Genomic DNA, 21,482 nt, shown 5'->3' on the forward strand with positions numbered 1-21,482 from the left:
TGTAGATGCATTTAAATGTTTTTGTCATACCATGAATTCGTATGTTAATATCTGTTCATTAAAACAATATTTCTCACCTGCAGGAGAAACAAAAACTGCAAAAGCAAGCCGACCCTTCCTAAGGTAAGATACACACAGAAACAGTTGTCGGTTACTAAAGTGACAACAGGTTCTTAAAAAGCTTTAAAATGTCACATTTACTAATAAAAGGCCTTAAAAGTTTTAAACAGTCTTTAAAAAATGAGCTTTCCATTGGGAAATTTAAGTTTTTAACTGCATCACATATTACTTCCTGGTGTTCCTGTTTTAGCTGATTAATATACCTTAAATTTCAACAGTTTTTATTTATTATTGACGTTATTATTTATTCTCAAAATTTCCTTGTGGCTTTTATTATTTTTTTCACTTCTTGTTGCCACTTTTATGTAAGTTTCTCTTTGGTCTTTTTGTGTCTAGGAGCTTTTATTTTATTGTTTTACTCGTCTACATTGTAAAATTAAAGTAAAGGTTGAATAGAAGAATGAATGAACGAAAATAATGTTTGGAACGGTCTTAAATATATATTTAATGAGCAAGAGTTGAATACAAATGTCTCTGTTATCCTGTTACAGTCTGTTAACAAGGACAAACTTTCCTTAACTCAACCAGTTATTGTACTTTTGCCTCATTACAATTTTGAAGTGACAATATATGTATTTACTGATAAAAGTATGCCTGTATTTAAGTTAAGTTTTCTTGCAAAATTAGCCTTTAATGTAATTTTAAAAGTCTTTCATTTAACTTGCTTATACGTGCAGACACCCTGGAGGTCTGACAGCAGGTTATCAGCTGACAGACACGTGTTCATGTCTGTTGTGGTTTTTGCGTTTGCAGCACTTGTTGGACGTGAAGTCCCTGCACTACCTGAGCAGCGTGACGCTCCACGACCGCATCACCAAGTCTCTGCTTCACCTGCACAAGAAGAAGAAACCGCCCAGCATCAGCGCACAGTTCCAGGTCAGTGCTGCCGTCGCCCTCTGCTGGAGAATCAGGGGATTACAACAACAATAGTGACTCAGCAGCAGATTTTTACAACACTTCTATACTGCTTATCTATGTAATATATATTGTGGCCTGAATAAAACATAAATCCGGATTTGAGCTGTTACATAAAGTATAAATGCAGTTTTTACAAGACTTATGTTTTGTTGTAGGACAAAAGGACATTTTTCTTTGCATTGTATGATGATGTGATGTTATTACTTTGTGTTTGCAGGCGTCCCTCAATAAGCTGATGGAGACACTTGATCAATCAGAGCCGTACTTTGTCAAATGTATTCGCTCCAATGCTGAGAAGGTAACTTTCATTCTGGTTAACATTTTTTTGTTTTTGAACAAAAAATAAATTAACTCGACTTGACTAACTTCTGCTGCAGATTTTTTTCTGCTCTCGTCATGACTGACTGCTTTTTTTTTTTTTTCCTGTCTCTGTCTCTCTGTGTCCTTCAGCTGCCGTTGCGTTTCAACGACAGCCTGGTGCTCAGACAGCTCAGATACACAGGAATGCTGGAAACCGTCCGGATCCGACAATCAGGATACAGCATCAAGTACACCTTCCAGGTAACCCTGTCCTGCTGCCATCTAACAGCAGATCTATAGTTGTTGCAATTTTAGTATTAATGGGATAGTTCAAGTTTTTTGAAGATGGGTTGTATGAGAACGTTTCTGCTGCCTCTGTTTGTTCGTGCGATTGTGAGACTTTGGTGTTTTAAGAGAGAGTTCGGATCAACTGAAGTCACACAATAACACAAATAAACTCACAGATCGAGGCTGCAGTAGACCAGAAACTCCTGTGTTCTGCAAGATAAAATTACTGATTTTGTCGAAGGACTTTGGTGGCTTTGAAGAAACAGGCTCCAGTCTGAAAAGGCTGTCTAATGGCAAGGTAAAGTGGTGAAAATATTCTAAATATAGCTCTGTGAATGTTCTTGAAACTTTGTTTGGGTGGCTAAAAAACATTTTTCAGCTGACTATGGATTAGTATCTCATGCAACCGCACTGCAAAAAATCTGAACTATCCCTTTAAAATGTAATTTATTTGTAACATTGGGCAGTTACTTCATGGTGCAGTGATAAAGATGGCTAACAAAAAATACTGTTTTTTATTTAATGCACTCAATTTACATGCTTTTGTGGTAATTTTATGTATCTTTTTATACCTCATGTATATTTTTATGATTTCTTATCTTTGTTATCCTGTTAGTAGCTCTATATTTATACGAATCCTTCTGTAAATTTGTTCTGACTGTGTGTAAGTACACTGTGAGCCATTGAAAACACAAGTTGAATTCTTTGCATGTTTGAACATACAGTACTCAGCCAATAAGATTCTAATCTTATTTTTCATTGCTGTGCAAACGTGGTTAGATGTTGAGATTCACATTTTTTAGTCTCCGGTTTTTATTTTGAAATTGCAGAGCAGGCTATCTTAACATAACGAGATGTTATATGTTACATTCTCAATGCATACGTATGTTGCATGAAGCCTCATCGTATCAAAAGCTGCTTTATTGACCACACATTCATTGTGTTGCAGGAGTTTGTGCGTCACTTTCATGTGCTGCTGCCTCGAGGCACAAGCCCGACCAAGTCAGGCATCAGGGAGTTTTTCAGACGGATCCACCTGCCACCTGCTGGGTATCAAGTGGGCAACACCATGGTGCGGATCAGTTCATCTCTTTTCTTTTGTTGTATCGTCTTGTCTGCTGGACTGCAGCTCTTACTTATGTGAATGTTCCTTTGTGATGTAGGTGTTCCTGCGTGAGGCGGAGCGTCAGCGTCTTCAGACCCTCCTCCACCAGGAGGTCCTGCGGCGGATCGTCACGCTGCAGCGCCGCTTCAGGGCCGTCCTGGAGAGGAAGCACTTTGTTAACATGAGGAGAGCCACTTGTGTCATCCAGGTGAGGAAGAAGAGGGTTTCAGCCTTAGAAGTGATCACGTCCAGCAGTTGTAACCCCCCCCCCTCCCCTTCCTCCGGTCTCCTTCATGCAGCTGAAACAATATTTCACATTCTGATTAGCTGTAAAATTATTGCTGTAAGTGCATCATGAATCAATTTAACAAACCTGCGCTGCTCCCGATGTTTCAGGAGGAGTTTCCACAGTCCATTAAGGTTACTTAGCCTGAGACTGTTTGAGCATTAAGTGATTAATAGTGGTGCATTTACTCTTGATATACAAGAAATAATCTCTAAATATAGTCAATCCATTAGAGATGATACACAGTTATGCGCTTACAACAGTTTCCACTTCTTACTCTTGCTGTTTTTGCTCTTCGTATGTAATGTTAAGTATGTATTTGTCTTCCTGAGGGATTGACTTTCATTCCAAAATGAGATTTCTACAGTTTAAAACATTTCAGAACAACATGATAACATTAAAGGGATAGTTCAGATTGTTTGAAGTGGGGGTCAGCAGTAAAACATATTTTAGTATTTAAAAAAAGTCCCAGCTTAAACTATCAGTATTAGTTTAAGTGTATGCTGTATTTAGAATATTTTTACTTCCTTTTTCGTCAGGAAAGCACTGTTATATTAGCCAGATATTGCTTTCTCTTGGTTAACCAAACTCCACTGGCAAAATCAGCTATTTTAGCTCACAGAACACTGGTGTTGCTGGTCTACTGCTGCTTCAATCTGTTAGTTTATTGGTGTTATTGTGTGTTTGAGCTAACCTTTTGAAACACCAAAGTCACACAATAGTACAAACAAATTAACAGATAAAGGCAGCGGTAGTCCAGTAACTCCCATATTCTGTGAGGTAAAATTACTGTTTTTGTCAATGGAGTTTGGTTGACTAAAAGAAAGTGATATTTGGCTAATGTAACACTGCTTTCCTGTTGGAAAAGGCTGTCTGATTTTTTGCTGCAGAGGTGCCCACATGTACTCTGTGGACCCTGTGACCAGTTTTTTGTGTGTAGTTACAGGTGCACAGTCTAACCACACTCATCTGTGATGCTGTAAGTGGTCAGAGATGAGAGAGGCTTGAAACTTTCAAGCCAGAGAGAGAGAAATGGTTTTCAGCCTGGTATTAAGTTACTTTTTAAGGGCAGGATGTGACTCTTGAACAAATAATTTTAAGAAATATTTTCCCCCACTGTATATTTAAGAATTAGAGCTATTTAATACAAATAAAGTCAAGTTTGTAAATCTGAAAAAAGGAGTCTTAATTCAACACTTTATTCTTGAATCTGTGATTTTGAGCAGAAAAGAAATGTTGTTGTACTAGAGACCCATACTGTTACATCTCTCTGAGGAAGGAGAGACAGAGGGAGAGAGAGAATGAAAGAAAGCAAACAGTGAAAGGACTGACGGAGGGAGAAAACACTGCATTTAGGCGGTATGTTTTTTCTGGACGAGCCCTCGGAGGGGAGCTGTCCAAATCTTTGTCAGGCTGAAAGAAAACAAACCCAGAAACAGTGAAACACTGAACCGGAGCCAGTGGAGCACAGATAGCATTTATGAGAAGAAAAATAAAACATTAACATATACAGTAAACTGGTTTTTGGGCCTAAATCTATTTAATCTTAAGATATCTGAAATCTGGCTTTTAATTTGGACAATTAACCAGAAATAAGAGTTGATTGCTGATTACAGTTTTTACATGATCTAACCAAAAGCAAGGTGCTTTTAGCCTGTATGAATTTGTGAAAAATTCCAGTGATGTCTGCCAGATGCAGGTGCCAGATAAGTCCGTCATACCGGAGTATGCCATGAATAACAACAAATACCAAATTCCACAAACTTCAGTTACTTATTTGGGAAAGTTATGGGGAAACCCAGCAGGAAATTAGATGTTTTTAGTGACATCAGAAAGGGACATTAAAACCTTTTCCTTAAAAAAACAATATTTGCTGCCCAAAGTCTTCAGATAGATCAAACCAAAAAAGGAAAATCAGTAGACAGATTTTTTTCTGGTCAAACTGGAATTACTGCACTTAGCTGAACAAGTTTTCTCTATTAGCACCATGTATTTCCACCTACTAATTCAGCACATTTCTCCCTTCCTTTCTGGTTTCTGCAGCGATGGTGGCGACGTTGCCTTCTCAAAGAGTCTACCATTGACTTGAGCATCGAGGAGGACGCGGCGGTGTGTCTGCAGGCGGCCTGGAGGAGCTACAGCGAGCGGAGGAGGTACCTTCAAAGGCGGCAGTCGGCCACCGTCATTCAGAGGAGCTGGAGACACTTCTGTCACCGCAGGTCTTTGGCAGCCGTGACGGTTCAAGCTGCCTGGAGAGGATTCAGGGAGAGGAGCCGCTACTGCCGGACGTACAGGAGTGTGACGCAGCTGCAGGCGATGAGCAGGGGATACCTGGCTCGACTCAGGTGAGTGCAGCAACTTCAGTTCTACTAAAGAAAATCATAATTCACACCTGGTGGACAGGGGAAAATGTTGAATTCCTGCATTTTGTCAGCTCTGAGTTTAGTAGAGACATAATTTTGGTCACAAACCCGCATCAGGCATCAAATATTTTTGAAAATTGGATGTAACTTTTCCTACAAAACAATGTATAGACTCATTTTGATTCCTTTCAATCATCACTTAAGCTGACTAGAAGCGTGTGGTGGTGTCTGTATCTGCACAGACCCTTTCCTCTGTCTGTATTTTCTAATTTTCTCATTATTTTGCTGTGCCTGGGACGCTTTACCAACCCAAAACATGAATATCTGACATCCTGAGAATAAGACTTAGCAATCAACTATCTTGTGGTGCATTTAGGAACAGCTCGGACAAGTCCTGCTGATTCTACCTTTAAAAAAGGAGACCCTCCCTGACTATAACCGCCCTGACTTCTGATGTCTTTGTAAAGGACTCTTGATGGTTTTTTGGGGAAAATCAAGGATGTGGCATTTATCCATGATCCCAAAGGCCTCGCCTCTTTTTAGCTCCCATACAGCACCAACAGAGTCCAACAACAGCAAATGTTATCTCAGAAATGTAGTCCATTAACGTCAACTAGTGACCGGTGCCTTGTATACTGGAAAATTATCACCTGACACTGTAGTTCCTTTCAGTGGATGTTGGACTGTAATCAGATGACAGAAACATGACTCGAAATAAATGCTGTCGCTCTTGTATCTTGTTGTCCACCTGCTCTGTATGGCGACAGCTGTTCATTCCATTTCTGCTTTATTTGTTAATAATGTCTTTAGGTTCAGTGAAGTGAGGGAGCAGCATGAGAGACTCCTGCAACAACAGAGTCCACCAGCAGAGACAGATGCAGGACCCATGGAGGACATAGCCTCATCAGGACAGGAAGGTAACATCCAGGATGTCTCTGAGGAGCTTCCTGAGGACTCTAGGACTGTTCTGTTGGACGTGGGAGAGGCAGAGAAAGAGGAGGACTCGGAGAGAAGCAGGAGCATAGACGAGACGAGTCATAAGAACCGGTCCAAACGAGAGAGCAGACGGATGAGAGAGCTGGAGCAGGCTCAGTTCAGCTTGGAGCTCCTCAAGGTCCGGACGAGCAGCATGGGAGGTCCCCTGCAAGAAGACAGCACATCTCAGCTGGAGGATCATCACAGACAGTCACCCCGTGGTTCTCCAGCTAGTCATGGAAGTTTTGAGCTGCTCAGTGTGGAAGACATGGAGACCGAAGGTTCCCAGCCAACTGCACCTGAAGATAATCCCCAAGCACTGGATACTCATCTCCACGAGGGGCTGAGAGATTCAAACCACAATGAAAAGCCTGCGGTGGAAGGTCCAAGGGCAACCTTTTACATTCCTTCTGACCAAAGTCCAGTTCATGAACCAAAATTCGAAAGCCCCAGCAAACCTTACAAGGAGAGACGAGAGTCGACATCTCGAAGGCCTGTGGTGGTGTTGATCAGTATGCAGAAGGAGAGCCCTGTGGAGGAGCGGGAGCTGCTGGCAGCCCAAACCCTAGAAAGAGCTCTGGAAACAGAAGCAGCACCATCCGATTCCCAAATGACCCCCATCGCAGGCTTGGAGGTAGCATCAGAGATGGAACAGCCTCATGGGATATCTGGAGTGGTCCCATCTTCATCCCCCCACGGATCGAGTCCAGAGGTACAGGGGATTTGCTCGTCAGAGGTGGACATCCAGATCATCCTGGAGCCAAAGGACAGTGTTCCCGCTGTTGTCCCCTGTCAGAAGGAGAGGAAGGCGACCCGGCCCGCTCAGGAGGCTCCCAGCCCGGTCCTGGACACCAAACCGCCAAAAGCTCAGAAGAAGAGCTCAGCCCAGACTGTGATTGTGAACATGGTGGAGAAACCCTCCAACACTGTGTTCTCTCCACCCAGACGCAAGCTGCCCTTCTCCAAGTAAGTGATCCATTATATCTAAAATATCAGACTTAAAAAGTGCTCAGCTCTGCATTAAGCGACCTTAAACTGTGGTCTTTATGACTTACTTTTATTGGACAAACATACACTTGTGATGTGCAGTTGTGTTTAGCTTTGTGTTGTGTTTCTGTGCTGTTTTTATGTCCTCACCTGCCAAGGAACTGCAGATGCCAATTAGATCTGAGCTGTAATCTGGTACAGTGCATCACATTGTGACATTTATGTTTTAAACCGTACAGTTACTTTTAAATAAAATATGATAATAATATGGTGGCAGGCTATGGGTAAGGACCTACCTTCATGAATTTTGTGTGGTAGTATCATTGTTTACATACAATATGATTCTGCCATCACGACAAAGGACTTTTATAAAGATTTGCTCAGAAAATTCAGGAAAAGTGCATCATACATATGTGAAGGTGATATATTGTAAATTTAAAAGCATTTGCCCTAATTAAAGCAGCATTGTTTTTACGGCCAGTGATCACAGGTTGATGTTTTAAAGGTCCATTGTGTAAGATTTATATGGATCTATGGGCAGAATATTGCAGGAATTGAATAAGATATTCATGAGTACGTTTTCATTAGTGAATAATCATCAGTAGCCCAGAACAGACAAACCAAATGCGTGGGCCTTTCACATTTTGTGTGAGCATCAGGGCCACTGTGGGTTCTCCTACACGCTAGGAAGGGAAGGGTGAGACAACATGTTTGTAATCTGCTCACTGAGTTAATTTTCACAAAGTTTCCCTCCTGCAAAGGACTGTATATTCTATAAACCATTACTTAAAGAAAAAACATCTGCCACCACTGGACTCATGAGACCTTTCTGCAGAGGCAGATTTGGCTCATTGGGTGAAGTGTGTGTCCCACGCACAGAGGCCCCTGCATGTCTTCCCCTCACTCACTGTCCTATCAAAGGTCTGGATTTGGGCCTTTAACATCTGGTTTTGTGTTGCAGGTCAGATAAGGATTTGGTGAACCAGGAAAGGTCTCTGGCCATGTTCAGAGATGACTCCAAATCTGCTGGATCCAGAAACAGAGAGGTAGGACACACACACGCATACATACACACCTGCGTGCACACACGCACATGCACATACAAACACACACACACATAGGTATGTGAACGAAGCCACATACTCACACACACACACACGATGTGCACATCTTACATGTTTGATGGTCTGTTGATGTGTTCAGACTAATTATGTTGCAATAAATCATTAAACATAAAACTGAAAATGTTGATTTTGTTCCTTTGGAATTATCATCAACATAAGAATCTGATTCACCTTAATTTGACCACATATGTTCACACATACAGGGAATTTGACTCAGTAGCTCTCATTGTGCCATAAATATACAGAAAATAAACAGAAATCAAACCAGCAGAAACACTTATAAAACAGATTTATACTGGCTAGAGAGGTATGTACAGCAGTTATGTACAGCTGATAGATAGATAACTATAACATCATAATTTGGATGAAAAGTGACCATGTAACAGAAACTTCCTATCTTAAGATTTACCCTAATTACCATGGTCACCAAATTTTATGAAATTCAATATGTATAGTTAATATATAGTCACATATGCATACACAGATTTATTTGCAAGAATTGTTTAATTAAGTAGCTATTTTTTTGTAATTTATCCAAAAAATGTACCCTATAAAAATGTTTCAGGGGTCAGTTAAGGTTTGGTACATTTGCTTTTCACTGGATTCACAGTCTTGTCACACACACACACACACACACACACATACACACGCTGGCGGCTGACCTGATGTTCCTGTGGTTGCCTGGTAGCAGGTGGGCCGCCCCGGCCCCAAAAAGAAAGCGCGAATGTCCCGGACGCGCTCCGACTTCCTCACCCGCTGTAACTCCGAGGGGGCGACCCAGTCAGACGACGACGACGAGTACTACATCCCCGCCCACTCCCACACGCTGCCCCCCTCCCTGTCTCCCTCGTGTGTCCACCCCGAGGCCGACTGTCACAGTGACTCCGAGATGGTAAAATACCGGATCTCCGGAGGTCCCGTGACCTCCCTGTCCCCCCCTTCACCTTCTCCTCAGGTGGACCTGGCCACGCGGCAGGGGGAGGAGCCTTTTAACACTGCTAACCCAACTTTTTCGACTGTTTGACTGCTGAGCTGCAGTCTGATCAAACAGACCGTCACCGCGGCTCGTCTGGAGGCCTTTGCACGTCGCTCTGGTGGCTGCTGGTTTTAAACTCGGCCCGAGCTGAGTCATCTGAGCTGTCACTTCTAGACTTCTGTCCCCTTTTCATCTCACAAGAGTTTATTTCTCTATCAAGAGATACTTCAACATTTTAGAGTTTAATCTTCTATTTTTCCTTCAGAAAACACATGCAGTGTTGACATGCAAGACTGCAACTAACAATTAATTTATTATATATTAATTTTTTGATATTTTTTAGTTTAAAGCTGGATTTGGCAGTTTATTTTTGCTTTAAGCTTTAAGAATAATGTAATTTAAGTGGTCAGAAAGAAAACTAGCCTGTGACTGGAGACTTTGGCTGATCACAGGTCTGTAAGATAGTTGCTTTGTTGAGACTTATTCCCAGGTCATCAAACACTGACACTTTGAGTTGAAAGTCTCAGTAGTTTGATAACCTGGGAATGAGACTCAGCTGTCTCTCTCCAGAATCGCTTACTGCAACTTGAAATTATGAAAAGATTGTGGAAGATATGTCCAAACAACAGCCCAAAAGTGAAATCATTTTCATTGCAATGATGTTAAACTAGCTGCAAATGTTTCGCATTTTTGGTGAATAAAGAATCTAGATGATTAATCGACTATCAGAACTGGAAGGTTATTTGTTAGGTGAGGCTGATTTTATCTTAGTTAGTATATAATGCATCATTGAAAGCAAACTACAGCCTCAAATTATTTGTCTGCTGCTGTTTGCACCGTTATCAAATTAATCTGGAAACATTATCAGTCACTAAAAGACAGGTGAATAAGAAAACTTGTTGCAGCTGTCCTGAAGGAAAAATAGAAGGTTAAAACTCAAAATGCCGGTGTATCCCGGTCTCTTCTTCTTCTTTGACAGCAATAAATAGCACCAAGGACTGACTGAAGATCTTGTCCACTCATATTCTGATCTTCGGCAACAACACATCACGCCTCGTGTCGCACTGCACGCCAACTGCTGCACCTGCATGCCGGAAAATCGAGCCGAATAACTTCTCACTAACAGCATAATTTAGGATCTTACAAGCATGACTTCTGTTTCTCTCTCAGTATCTCGATATCAGCGTTATTCTCTGCTGATTCACTCTCAATCTCTTCAGTCGGTAGATTTATTTTATCAGTACATTTAGTAGCATCACTAGAACCATACTAAGTAATTTACACTATATATCTTGTCACCTAAAGGATTTATAAACATTTACTGCAGTGTTATGAAATTTTACATTAATATTTTTTGTGGTAGAACAAATTACATGAGCATGAACTCAATAACATAATGTTTCTGTCTATAAGTTCCAAAAATAGTCGACATACAGAAACCAAACTGTGTCAAACAGAAAGTCGTGCAACCAGAAACATTTTTAAACCTGCCCTTTTTCTGACCCAGTTTCTGTCCTCTGCTCTCCAGCCATCTCACAAAGACCAGAAGAAGATCCATAAGACCATGTCGTCAGGAGACCTGGGCAAGGTGGAGATGCTCAGGAAAACCTCCAGTCATGATGGAAGGTAGAATCACACTAGAAATACATGTTTTTACACTGAAAATGTATACATTCAAGATGTGAAATGCGTCAGTTTATCAGTTGTACAATTCTAAAAGACTTCAATACACAAAAATACAAACTGATCTTGTTATTCTACTTTTGGTGGTTTACTAGATTTATTCTCTGAAGGCTCCTAAATAACTAATGAGCTTTAATTGTCATTAATCAGAGTGTTTCCATGACTTTTCCTCTTTTTCTTGTGACTGACTTGTGTATTAGATCGTCTTAAATTTATCAATTGTATTTGTGATTTAGCAGGATGAAGGGAAAGATGAGATTCTGGAGTAAGACGAAGCACTCGGAGAAAAAACTGTCAAGAGAGAAGCAGGCCAGCAGGAGCGAAGCAGGAGAAGCAGGTAACAAAAACAAACAGAGAAAAAGTGCTGTTGTGCTGAATATTTTCACCACTTTACCTTGATGCCAGACTGCCTTTGTCAACAGGAAACCAACGTTATATAAGCTAAATATCGCTCTCTCTTGTTCAACCAGACTCCTTTGGGAAAATTAGTCATTTTTACCTTGCAGAACATGGTGTGTTAGTTTGTTTGTGTTGTTGTGTGACTTTGGTGAATCTGGACACACCTTTTAAAATACATAAGTACAAATACAGATCAAGGCAGCGGTGGACCTGCAGCTCCCATGTTCTACATGTTCTGCAAGGTTAAATTACTGATTTTGCCAATGGATTTTGGTTGGTTTGTAGAAAGTGATATTTGGTTTATTTGACAGCAGTTTCCCATCGGAAAGGGCTGTTGCACTGCAAAGTAAAGTGGTGAAAATGATCTAAAGCATACACTGAAACTGATATTATACCTCAAACACCCTTTGATTCAACTCTTGGATTAACACATATCACCTTTAGTAATCCACCTTCTCTCTACCTCCCTCCATCCTCCCAGAAGGCCCTTCTCCTCCTCACAGTCCGGACTTGGAGGCGGCCTCTTCGCGGGGGATCAGGGACAGTAAGGAGAACAAGGAGCTGTCTCCTAAAATGAGGAGGCGTCGCAGCGTGAAGATCAGCAGCATCGCTCTGGAACCGGCCCAGTGGCAAAACGACTCACTGCACATCCTCACCTCGGCCCACGACTACCGCAGCATGAACGACTTCCTCATGAAGAAGGTGAGAGGGCAAACATGTACCTGTACACACTTAGCATCACCTGACCTGCTAATTACATCACATTACCTGAAACTCAAGGTTCAAAATAGTCTTGAATACAAAGTTTAAAGGTACACTTGCTAAGTTTGCTGCAGCTACAATAGAACTTCCAATCATTTAATCATCTGGGTTTAGAGATATCTAACCCTAATCTGGTTGGTCTGCACTAGAAATATTTTCAACCATTCGCAACTCACAACTCGTATGTGTCACACTGAAAACTTTTTTCAGAGTTTTACTAAAATAAACATGCAGATGATTCAGATTAACTGGGGCAATGATTCTCATGGGAGACGTTGCTGGTTTATTTAATTTTTCAATGCTGTGAGCTCCAAAAGCAAAATTCCCTTCCACCTTTCTTGTATGGGGGTGAAAAAATTAAAACAAAATAATTTGTGTGATTAGATACGACAAGAAATAAGTGAGAAAGTGTTTTGTCTTGTCAGGAAATCTTTGGAATTAAATCAGAGTTTACTGGAAGTCTGACACGTAATTTACAAGGTATTAAAAATGTAGAAGTGTATGAAATCATTAGTTGTCCGGATCTTGGTTGTAGAAGTCATTTTTTTAAATGTGGATTTTATACATAAATTTAACTCTATAAATCTTGCAGACACAATTTGAGTCTCTTCTGTGAACAACTATTTATTCATCCAATTTAGTTATCTCAGTAAACAGCTGCTGAGCTGAGCATCATCTTTTTCAGCTTTTGACTTGAGTCATTTACCTGAAAATCATTTGTCCCTCCAGATCGCTGACCTGGAGTCTGAGGATGGTAAGAAGGACACCATGGTGGATGTCGTCTTCAAGAAAGCTCTGAAGGAGTTCAGGATCAACATCTTCAACTCCTACTCCACCGCCCTGGCTGTGAGTCTTTGTGGCTCTTTTCTTTTTGTTTGTTCTCAGCTGTTTAAATCATCATTAGATCTCTGTTCAGCTCTGCAGCAAGAGACAGAGAAGTCAATCGATCACACTATAAATTAACTCTTAGATACTCTGCTGTGATTGTCTGTAAATGTTTACTGATATATATGAATTTTTTTCCTTTCCGTCTCCCTCACCACCAGATGGATGATGGGAAGAGTATCCGTTACAAGGATCTCTACGCACTGTTCGAGCACATCCTGGAGAAATCCATGCGTCTGGAGCAGAGGGACTGGAGCGAATCGCCGGTGAAGGTGTGGGTCAACACCTTCAAGGTCTTCCTCGATGAGTTTATGACCGAGTTTAAGCCCATGGAGGGAACGATCGGCAGGGTAAGAAAGTTTAAAAGTGAATGGACGCAGAAAAAAAACAGAAGTACTTGTCAAGACATTTAAAAAATACTCAATAAATTTCAAGTAATGGATGCAATAATGGAGTAATAATGGATCCTCTGTGAAGCTCAGGTGTGAGATTGTTTTGTTGGAGCAAAATGCAGTTTAATGGGAACTTAAATTCAGATTTTAAAATCAATTAATCTGAAGAAGCAGCTTTTACTCATTTACTGCACTTTGTAATACAAATAATATCTACAGATATTAATTCATCACATGTGCAGTACTCACAAGAAAACACACAAAATGCACATGCTAACACATTTCTCTCTCTCCAGGCCCCTAAACGTGAACGCAAGAAGTCGAGGAAGAAGGAAACGGACATCGTGAGTTGTAACTTTAATGACTTAAACAAAGCATTTGGAAAAAAATGAATAATTGAGTTGAGCTTACTGTTGTCTCTGCTGCCCCCTGCAGGTGGAAGAACACAACGGTCACATCTTCAAGTCCACGCAGTACAGTATCCCCACCTACTGCGAGTACTGCTCCTCCCTCATCTGGATGATGGACCGAGCCTGCGTCTGCAAACGTGAGGATCAGACACGAAAACACGCACACGCTTAGCATCGTTAGCTGGGTTGCTTTCACACGGATGTGTTGTTTCAGTTGGCCCTTACAAAAGAAAAAAAAAAATGTTTTTTACCTCTGCTGTGTGTCATGTTTACACTGACTTAACCAGCTAAGAGCTCACAAAAAAACCTTATATTTCACAAATAATGATGCACATTATGTAGAAACAGGACAAAAAGTAGTGCAGAGCAGTAATTTTACTTTAATATGATATGATATTTGCATGTTTGACTTTACCATAAAAGCAGTTTGTAAAAATATGAAAGTCTGTCTAATGTTACGCACACGCACTGATACACGCACACACCAGCAGGTCCTAATGTTCTCCTAACTCACTTACCCACAGGCTCTCACGCCCATGTGTGTAGTTTTTATTTCCACCCACACAGCACATTACACCCCCTCCTAATCCTTTCTCTCTCACACACTCAGGCACACACACACACACACACACACACACACACACACACACGTACACACACACACACCACTGCTCAAAACTCGCAGTCTTGCCCTGCCTCCCTGAGTATCAGAAAGATTCGATTAAACCCCGCTCTCCTGTCATAAATCCATCTTCTATCCAGTTACAAGATCCATCTGCATTTTCACTGAGCAGCAGACTTCCCACACAAACTCTCTGCCGCCACCTTGGCGTTTGCAGTCTGACTCTTTGGGGTCGTGACTGACTGACTGACTGACTGACTGCTGCTGCTGTTGTTGAGGTTGGAGAAATGCCATCAGTCTGATTCTTGTGTCTGTCTGTTGTTCTGCAGTGTGTCGCTACGCCTGCCACAGGAAGTGCTGCTCCAAGATGACCACCAAGTGCAGTAAAAAGGTAGGAGGAGATTTTTCTGGTTTCAGGTTGCTGTAATATCACAATGGAGCCGGCTACTATCACCTTACTGCTTTCTCTTGATGGAAACTGTTGAGTCTTTATAAATAATATTATAAAGAGTACAGTCTAGACGTGGAAATTATACTGAGATAACTTCTGTTATGATTTGGTGCTATTTAAATAAAACTGATTTGACTTAAAGGAAGTCGGATTTGTCTGGGCTGGGCTTAAATGCACCGGAAAGAGAGTTAATTGTTGAGTCTGAGTCCCAGGATGTCAAATATGGATGTTTTGGGTCGGTAAAATGTCCCGAGCACAGCAAAATAATGAGAAAATAAGGAAACGCAGGCAGAGGGCAGGATCTCTGCAGATACAGCCACTCCCACACACATCAAAACATGATGGTTATATGAGTCTGTTAAATGTTTTTAAAGGAAAATGTTGCATATTAAGTCTTTAAGTTTTTACCAAATGCAGTGAAGGCAATAACTGACATGCTACATTTGGCGCGTGCCAACTGATGCTCCTATAGCGCGCTGCATGGATCAGATTTGGATTTGAATGGCTAGTTGAGACAGCACCCGGACAGTTTGTTATATTTATTAATGATGCAGTGCAGTGACAGATGCTCCATAGAGGAGACAAATGTATATAATGCAGTTTTGTCTATTTCTCAGCATTAACAGAGACTCCAATCTGCAGAGTAACATTAGGATTCATTATCATCATGTCCATATTAGCACGCTTCCTCCCTCTTCCTCCTCTCACCCTCTGCTGCATCACACTTTTTCTCAGTCATTTGATTGTCTCTATAATGCCCAGTTTAAAGGGATGCTGCAGCCCCGTCAACATCCACTTCTTGCATCCATGCCTTTTTTTTATTCCTTTTAGCTCTCTTTTACTGAAGCTGCAGGAAAAAAGCTTTGGTCCTCATTTGATGCTTCAAAGGTCAGAATAGCGACGCCAAAGCAGTTTGATGCGCCTCGTAAAGCTTTGGGTGCACGTTCAGCCATTTAAACAATAGGTGTATTTTTTAAATAGGTTTGCACCTTAACTGAGTAAAGACTTATACTATGCCTGCTATGTTATGATAGATAGATATTCAATGTAAGACGTGAACAGAAAATTAAAACTAAGAAATAAGACAACTCTAAGAACCTTAACTAATTAAAAAAACAAAAACTTTTGTTGCTATACTCTTACTTATGGTGGCTATTATAAGCTAATTTTAAGTAGATTTTGCTGTATAATTGACATTACTTGGTGAGTTTACTACTCTGTCATTGATCTTGATACCGTAATTGTTATAGGGGTCACAGCAGTAGTTACAGCAGGTAAAATTTCACTTTATCGTGACATGTTTCTATGTTTTTGTACAACAGTACGATCCGGAGCTGTCGTCTCGGCAGTTTGGCGTGGAGTTGTCTCGTTTGACCAGCGAGGAGCGGACAGTGCCTCAGCTGGTGGAGAAACTCATCAACTACATCGAGATGCACGGCCTCTACACGGAGGGGATCTACAGGAAGTCGGGCTCCACCAATAAGATCAAAGAACTCCGCCAGGGTCTGGACACAGGTGAGGTTGACACAGACCCTGACACAGTAAATTAACTGTATTTTTTAACGTTACTCCCATGCCTTGTCTCTGCTGCCTCTGTTTGCTGCATGCAAACTGAAATCATAACAGGGGAAAAAAGTCATTTTGTTCCTCGGGCTACTTTAGTCTACTCAAACAATGAGAAACAGTCTGCTCATGATGGAGACAGAAGAAGAATACACATGGGAAAAGCACCTGTGTTTAAAGCCGCCTTCAACAAGAGAATCGATAAAGTCTGGTCATGTAATGCTCCACTGAGCGAGCCCTTATTGTTGAAAGGACAGAAGAACTGGCAGCGAGCCTGAGAGAGGGCAAAGTTTCCATAGGCTGGTTTGAGTGATTTAAAACACTGTGTTTAAGAAACTGTACGGTGAGGCTGCTGAGGACGACGCAGAGTGTGAAACAGATGTCCATTTCATTACTTTATATAAATGTCATAAATATACAATATTTATTATAATTCGATTGAAGTCTGCCTGAGAAATAAAATGAAAGAAAAAAACAATGTTATTATAATCATCAATTCATAGTGATTATTTTGACCCAGAAAGATGGACATAACTTCTTCACCTTCTTCTATTTCTATATTTTCTTACTACTGGCAGTCCCTCCAGGAAGTTGCAATCCCAACAATTAACGCAAAATCAACGGATTGCAGAATTGCAGAATTCAACGCTCTGAATTCTGCAATCATTGCAACTTTTCCATAAATTTGACCAATCATCTTAGCTTCCTGCAGGTTCCATCAGTCATAGCAGTCCCTCACACAAACGTCATGCATGTGCATCTCAAAAGTGTTTTCCTGTTTTATTTTTTTGTCACAGGTACTGAAAGGAACATGTTTATTGTCACACTTTTTATATTTTAGTTTGAGGTCCACAGAAGATTTTTCTTGTTTGTGGAACCCCCTCCCACACTCATGCATTTTACAAATAAGCCATATTTTGATAGAATTTTTGTAATCCTGAGCCTTTCTGTTAACATTAGTTAGAACAGAGTGTGTTTTTATTCTCCCTGGAACAAGTTGTCTCTGATTTTTTAATGACTTATACAAATAAATAAACAAATAACTTTTTTTTGCAATGTTCACTTGCTCCTGTGATTTCATTGCAGACATTACCTGAAAACATTGCAGCATGCATCACAATTTTTGAGAAAAGCTGCCGTGAAATCAGGCAATTAAAGCTGCAATAATCCCCCCAAAAAGCTCACGAAATCCTGGAGGGACTGCACCACTGCTACATCTACTTATTCCCCTTCTCCTCTTTGTTTTACTACTTCTTTTATTACTACCACTTCTACTTCTTCTTTTCACAAAAGGAGGACGATGAAGTACAAACACAAAAACTTTACTGACCACAGTGTAAAAATCTGCCTTCGGTTTTTTCATAAAACATCTCAAAAATACATGTAAAAATACAATACACCTTTCATGTCAGGTAGTAATTAAACAGACTTGGGGCATTACGTGTTTCTTCTGTCTCCGTCACTGGCAGGATGTTTCTTGTTGGGTGAGAGACCACACAAGGTAACCTGAGGATTCGCTACTGAATCTCATGGGCTCGTTTTTGTGAGTTTGTCATAAGCTTCAAGGGGAATGTTTTTCTTGAGACAAAATGACTCTTTGCAGTCGTGATTTTAATGTGCACCCACCACAAGCCTGAGGCAGCCAGTTGGATTGATGGACAGATTGATCATTGCATCACACGTACATGATAAGGATTAAAATAAAAACCCATTACACAATACACAGGACAGTACAACGTCTCAGCATACACATTCATGAAAATACAACTCACAATACTCCAGTCTACGCTATATGCCACGTCAGATTAACCTACTGCAGTAAAACGCTGCAGTAAAGTCAGCTTACATGAACGTATCTCTCTGTTCCAGATGTGAACAGTGTGAGCCTGGACGACTACAACATCCACGTCATCGCCAGCGTTCTCAAACAGTGGCTCCGCGACCTGCCCAGCCCGCTCATGACCTTTGAACTGTACGAGGAGTTCCTCAGGGCCATGGGTAAGATCATAATTAGCCCCGTTGGTGACCCCTTCAGCTGAGAGACGGTTTCAGGAGGTGAGACGTTACTCGATCTGATGGCGTGTGCTTGTTTTCTTTTCAGGTCAGCCAGACAAGCGGGAGGTGATCCGAGGGGTGTATTCAGTGATCGACCAGCTCAGCAGGACGCACCTCAGCACGCTGGAGCGCCTCATCTTCCATCTGGTCAGGTGGGTGATGAGATAATAATCAACATCAGCTGTGCGACCTGAAGCAAGATGGCCTGTGTGTAAAAACCAGCTTTTGAAATAAGAGCTGAATCATGTTTTCGCCTGTGAGCGAAGTGTCTGTGCAGTTTAGTGGTTTCAGATTCTCTTTGTTTTGATCAAACATGCTGGATTAGCTCTGTCAGTCGCAGGCCGTCCTGTCCGCTGTGTTTGGTGGGAGTGGGTTTCACACTCAGGATAGGATCAGCATCAGGATTAACAGGATTACATTGTGGTGTCTTTCAGGATCGCCCTGCAGGAGGAGACTAACAGGATGTCAGCCAATGCCCTCGCCATCGTGTTCGCTCCCTGCATCCTTCGCTGTCCCGACACCATCGACCCGCTGCAGAGCGTCCAAGACATCAGCAAGACCACGGCGTACGTCCACCGGCCTTTACTGTCCTCTGTTGCTCCAAGAATTAACTCTTTAGCTCACAGATAGGACTTTTAAACAAAATAACTGCCAGCGACTTAGGAGTTTTATCAAAAATGTCTCACTTTACAGTTTTCATTTCTATTTAAAGATTTACCACTGAGGTTAGGAAACAATGTCAGTGCCAACACATTTGATTCAAATCCAACACAAAGTCAAAAATATGGCTGAAATCACTCTTTTTCAGTTCGGTTTCTTGTTGAAATCACTTTCACTGTTTAAAAAAAATGAGCAGAGCAGCACAACTGCACTGTCTTTCAGGTTTTTCCCCAAATTATCTGACACTCAGTACTCAAGTTCATCCAAACAATAAAACACATTAGAAAAGTATAATGCCAGGTGTAACGGCAGCAGCTGACTGCAGGTGAAGGAAGTTAAAAAGTTACTCAGGTTTATTTCTTGAAAGAAAAAAGTTTAGATTAGTTTAGTTTTAGATTCAAAGAAGGTGTATACAATAGCTGAAAATGTAGTTTAATTTAAATTATTAAATTAAATATACACCAATGCATAATATTCTCTTTACAATAAAACACAAAACAAAGATCCAGAAAAAAAAAACGAGGACACGTCCTCGAGCCTGTTTTGGTATATTGTTTTTGTTTTTATTATTTCTTATTGTTGTATTCTATTCTGTTCTATTCTAAATGGATCCCTCCCCTGTAGGTGCGTGGAGTTGATCATCAACGAGCAGATGAGCAAGTACAAAGCTCGTCTGAAGGACATCAGTAGTCTGGAGTTTGCAGAAAGTAAAGCCAAGAGCCGACTGACCCACATCAGGAAGTCCATGGTAAGATCAGACCGCAGAACATCCGACAGCAGCTCTCGGGGCCCGGGGCCAAGTTACATACTCATGATGCTGAAGATGTTAGGATGAATAATCCTTTTTCTACTTGTTCCTCTCACTCATCATGTAAATGGTGACACAACAGTTTTCAGCTCCATGAGCAGCTGGCATGGTTTTCACATGGCCATGACAGGAGTTCATTCCTCTGTGTTCCTTTACATCTTTCATCAACAGACTTTGCTGTGTTTTTATAACACAAGCAAAAAGCTGACCAAAAAAAAACTCAAACACTCAAATCACTCTCTCAGGAGCTCCCAAAATATGTTTCTTTTATTCAGAGAAAAGAAAACATCCATATACAAAACAAAACGACACAGTGGCGAGAGTGAAAAGTACAGTATATGGCAATGGTGATGTTGCTCATATTGGTTATTTAAAGTAATGCATTGAAATTATAAGTAAGAAAGGAACACAAACAGAATTAAGATGGTTTCCAACAAAAATCTACAGTATACAATACATCATGCTGTAGACAGCTTACACTACAGTTAATACATATATGTAGCACTCACTGTAACATACACCTTAATATTACTGTCATAACAAGGAATGAAATTACTGTGATCCCTAAGGAGCACTGAGCTGTGCAATAGTTTTTGAAGGAATTGTTCAAAGCCACAAAATAAGGCCCACCTCAAAAAATCATCATCAGTTGAAGTGTGCGCTATATTTAGAGTATTTTGACTGGTTTCTTTTGCCGTCAGACAGCCTTTTCTGACTGGAAACCGCCGTTATATATGCTAAATATCACCCTCTCTCACTCAGCCAGACTCCATTAGCAAAAACAGCAGTTTTTATCTAATGCAACATGGGAGCTGCTGGTCTACCACTGCCTAGATCTGCTGGTTTGTCTGTGTTATTGTTTGACTTCCATGAATCCAAACCAACCTTTTTAAAACACCAAACTGACACAATAACACAAACAAATTAATCAATTGAGGCAATGGTACAGCAGAAAATCTTGTGTTCTGTGCAGTAAAATTACTGATTTTGCCAATGGAGTTTGGTTGATTTGGAGAGAACGATATTTAACTCATATAACAGCGGAGATATTCAAAATATGACTGATACTGGATGTTTTCACTTCATACAAGCCCACTTCAAATAATCTCAACTATCCTTTTCATAGGAAACATGAATGAAAGATGCTGCCAACTTGTTTGTGATTCCCAAACCTCCGAAATTCCTCAACCAACCAACTGTATCTAAACATTCCTAGCATACATGGTTTTAATGATATACATATCAAAAGATGTCCAGACGTCTTGGTTAAAACTTGGCTAAAACTTTCACTTTCCAACCAACTTTAGCTCAGTTTTAACCGAAACTGTGAGACATCTTTTGACTACAAAC

At 40.8% G+C, this 21,482-nt stretch overlaps 1 protein-coding gene across 1 annotated transcript in view; it reads left to right on the forward strand.

The window, feature by feature from the left end:
- Positions 1–21,482, forward strand: part of LOC146316973 (unconventional myosin-IXAa-like) — a 97,695-nt gene that overhangs the window by 66,541 nt on the left and 9,672 nt on the right. Inside the window, exons 17-39 of the mRNA XM_084734145.1 lie at positions 84–123; positions 874–996; positions 1,256–1,336; positions 1,489–1,599; positions 2,576–2,698; positions 2,790–2,939; positions 5,061–5,362; positions 6,191–7,321; positions 8,304–8,388; positions 9,155–9,358; positions 10,971–11,068; positions 11,365–11,462; positions 12,006–12,226; positions 13,016–13,132; positions 13,333–13,521; positions 13,860–13,907; positions 13,999–14,110; positions 14,925–14,986; positions 16,369–16,561; positions 18,479–18,607; positions 18,711–18,816; positions 19,099–19,230; positions 19,949–20,072. Of these exons, the coding sequence (XP_084590271.1) occupies positions 84–123; positions 874–996; positions 1,256–1,336; positions 1,489–1,599; positions 2,576–2,698; positions 2,790–2,939; positions 5,061–5,362; positions 6,191–7,321; positions 8,304–8,388; positions 9,155–9,358; positions 10,971–11,068; positions 11,365–11,462; positions 12,006–12,226; positions 13,016–13,132; positions 13,333–13,521; positions 13,860–13,907; positions 13,999–14,110; positions 14,925–14,986; positions 16,369–16,561; positions 18,479–18,607; positions 18,711–18,816; positions 19,099–19,230; positions 19,949–20,072 (3,979 nt within the window). The remainder of the gene's footprint in view (positions 1–83; positions 124–873; positions 997–1,255; positions 1,337–1,488; positions 1,600–2,575; positions 2,699–2,789; positions 2,940–5,060; positions 5,363–6,190; positions 7,322–8,303; positions 8,389–9,154; positions 9,359–10,970; positions 11,069–11,364; positions 11,463–12,005; positions 12,227–13,015; positions 13,133–13,332; positions 13,522–13,859; positions 13,908–13,998; positions 14,111–14,924; positions 14,987–16,368; positions 16,562–18,478; positions 18,608–18,710; positions 18,817–19,098; positions 19,231–19,948; positions 20,073–21,482) is intronic.

The sequence above is a fragment of the Lutjanus erythropterus genome, chromosome 13, assembly GCF_056507025.1.
Source record: "Lutjanus erythropterus isolate fLutEry1 chromosome 13, fLutEry1.hap2, whole genome shotgun sequence".
NCBI classification, from domain to species: domain Eukaryota; kingdom Metazoa; phylum Chordata; class Actinopteri; order Lutjaniformes; family Lutjanidae; genus Lutjanus; species Lutjanus erythropterus.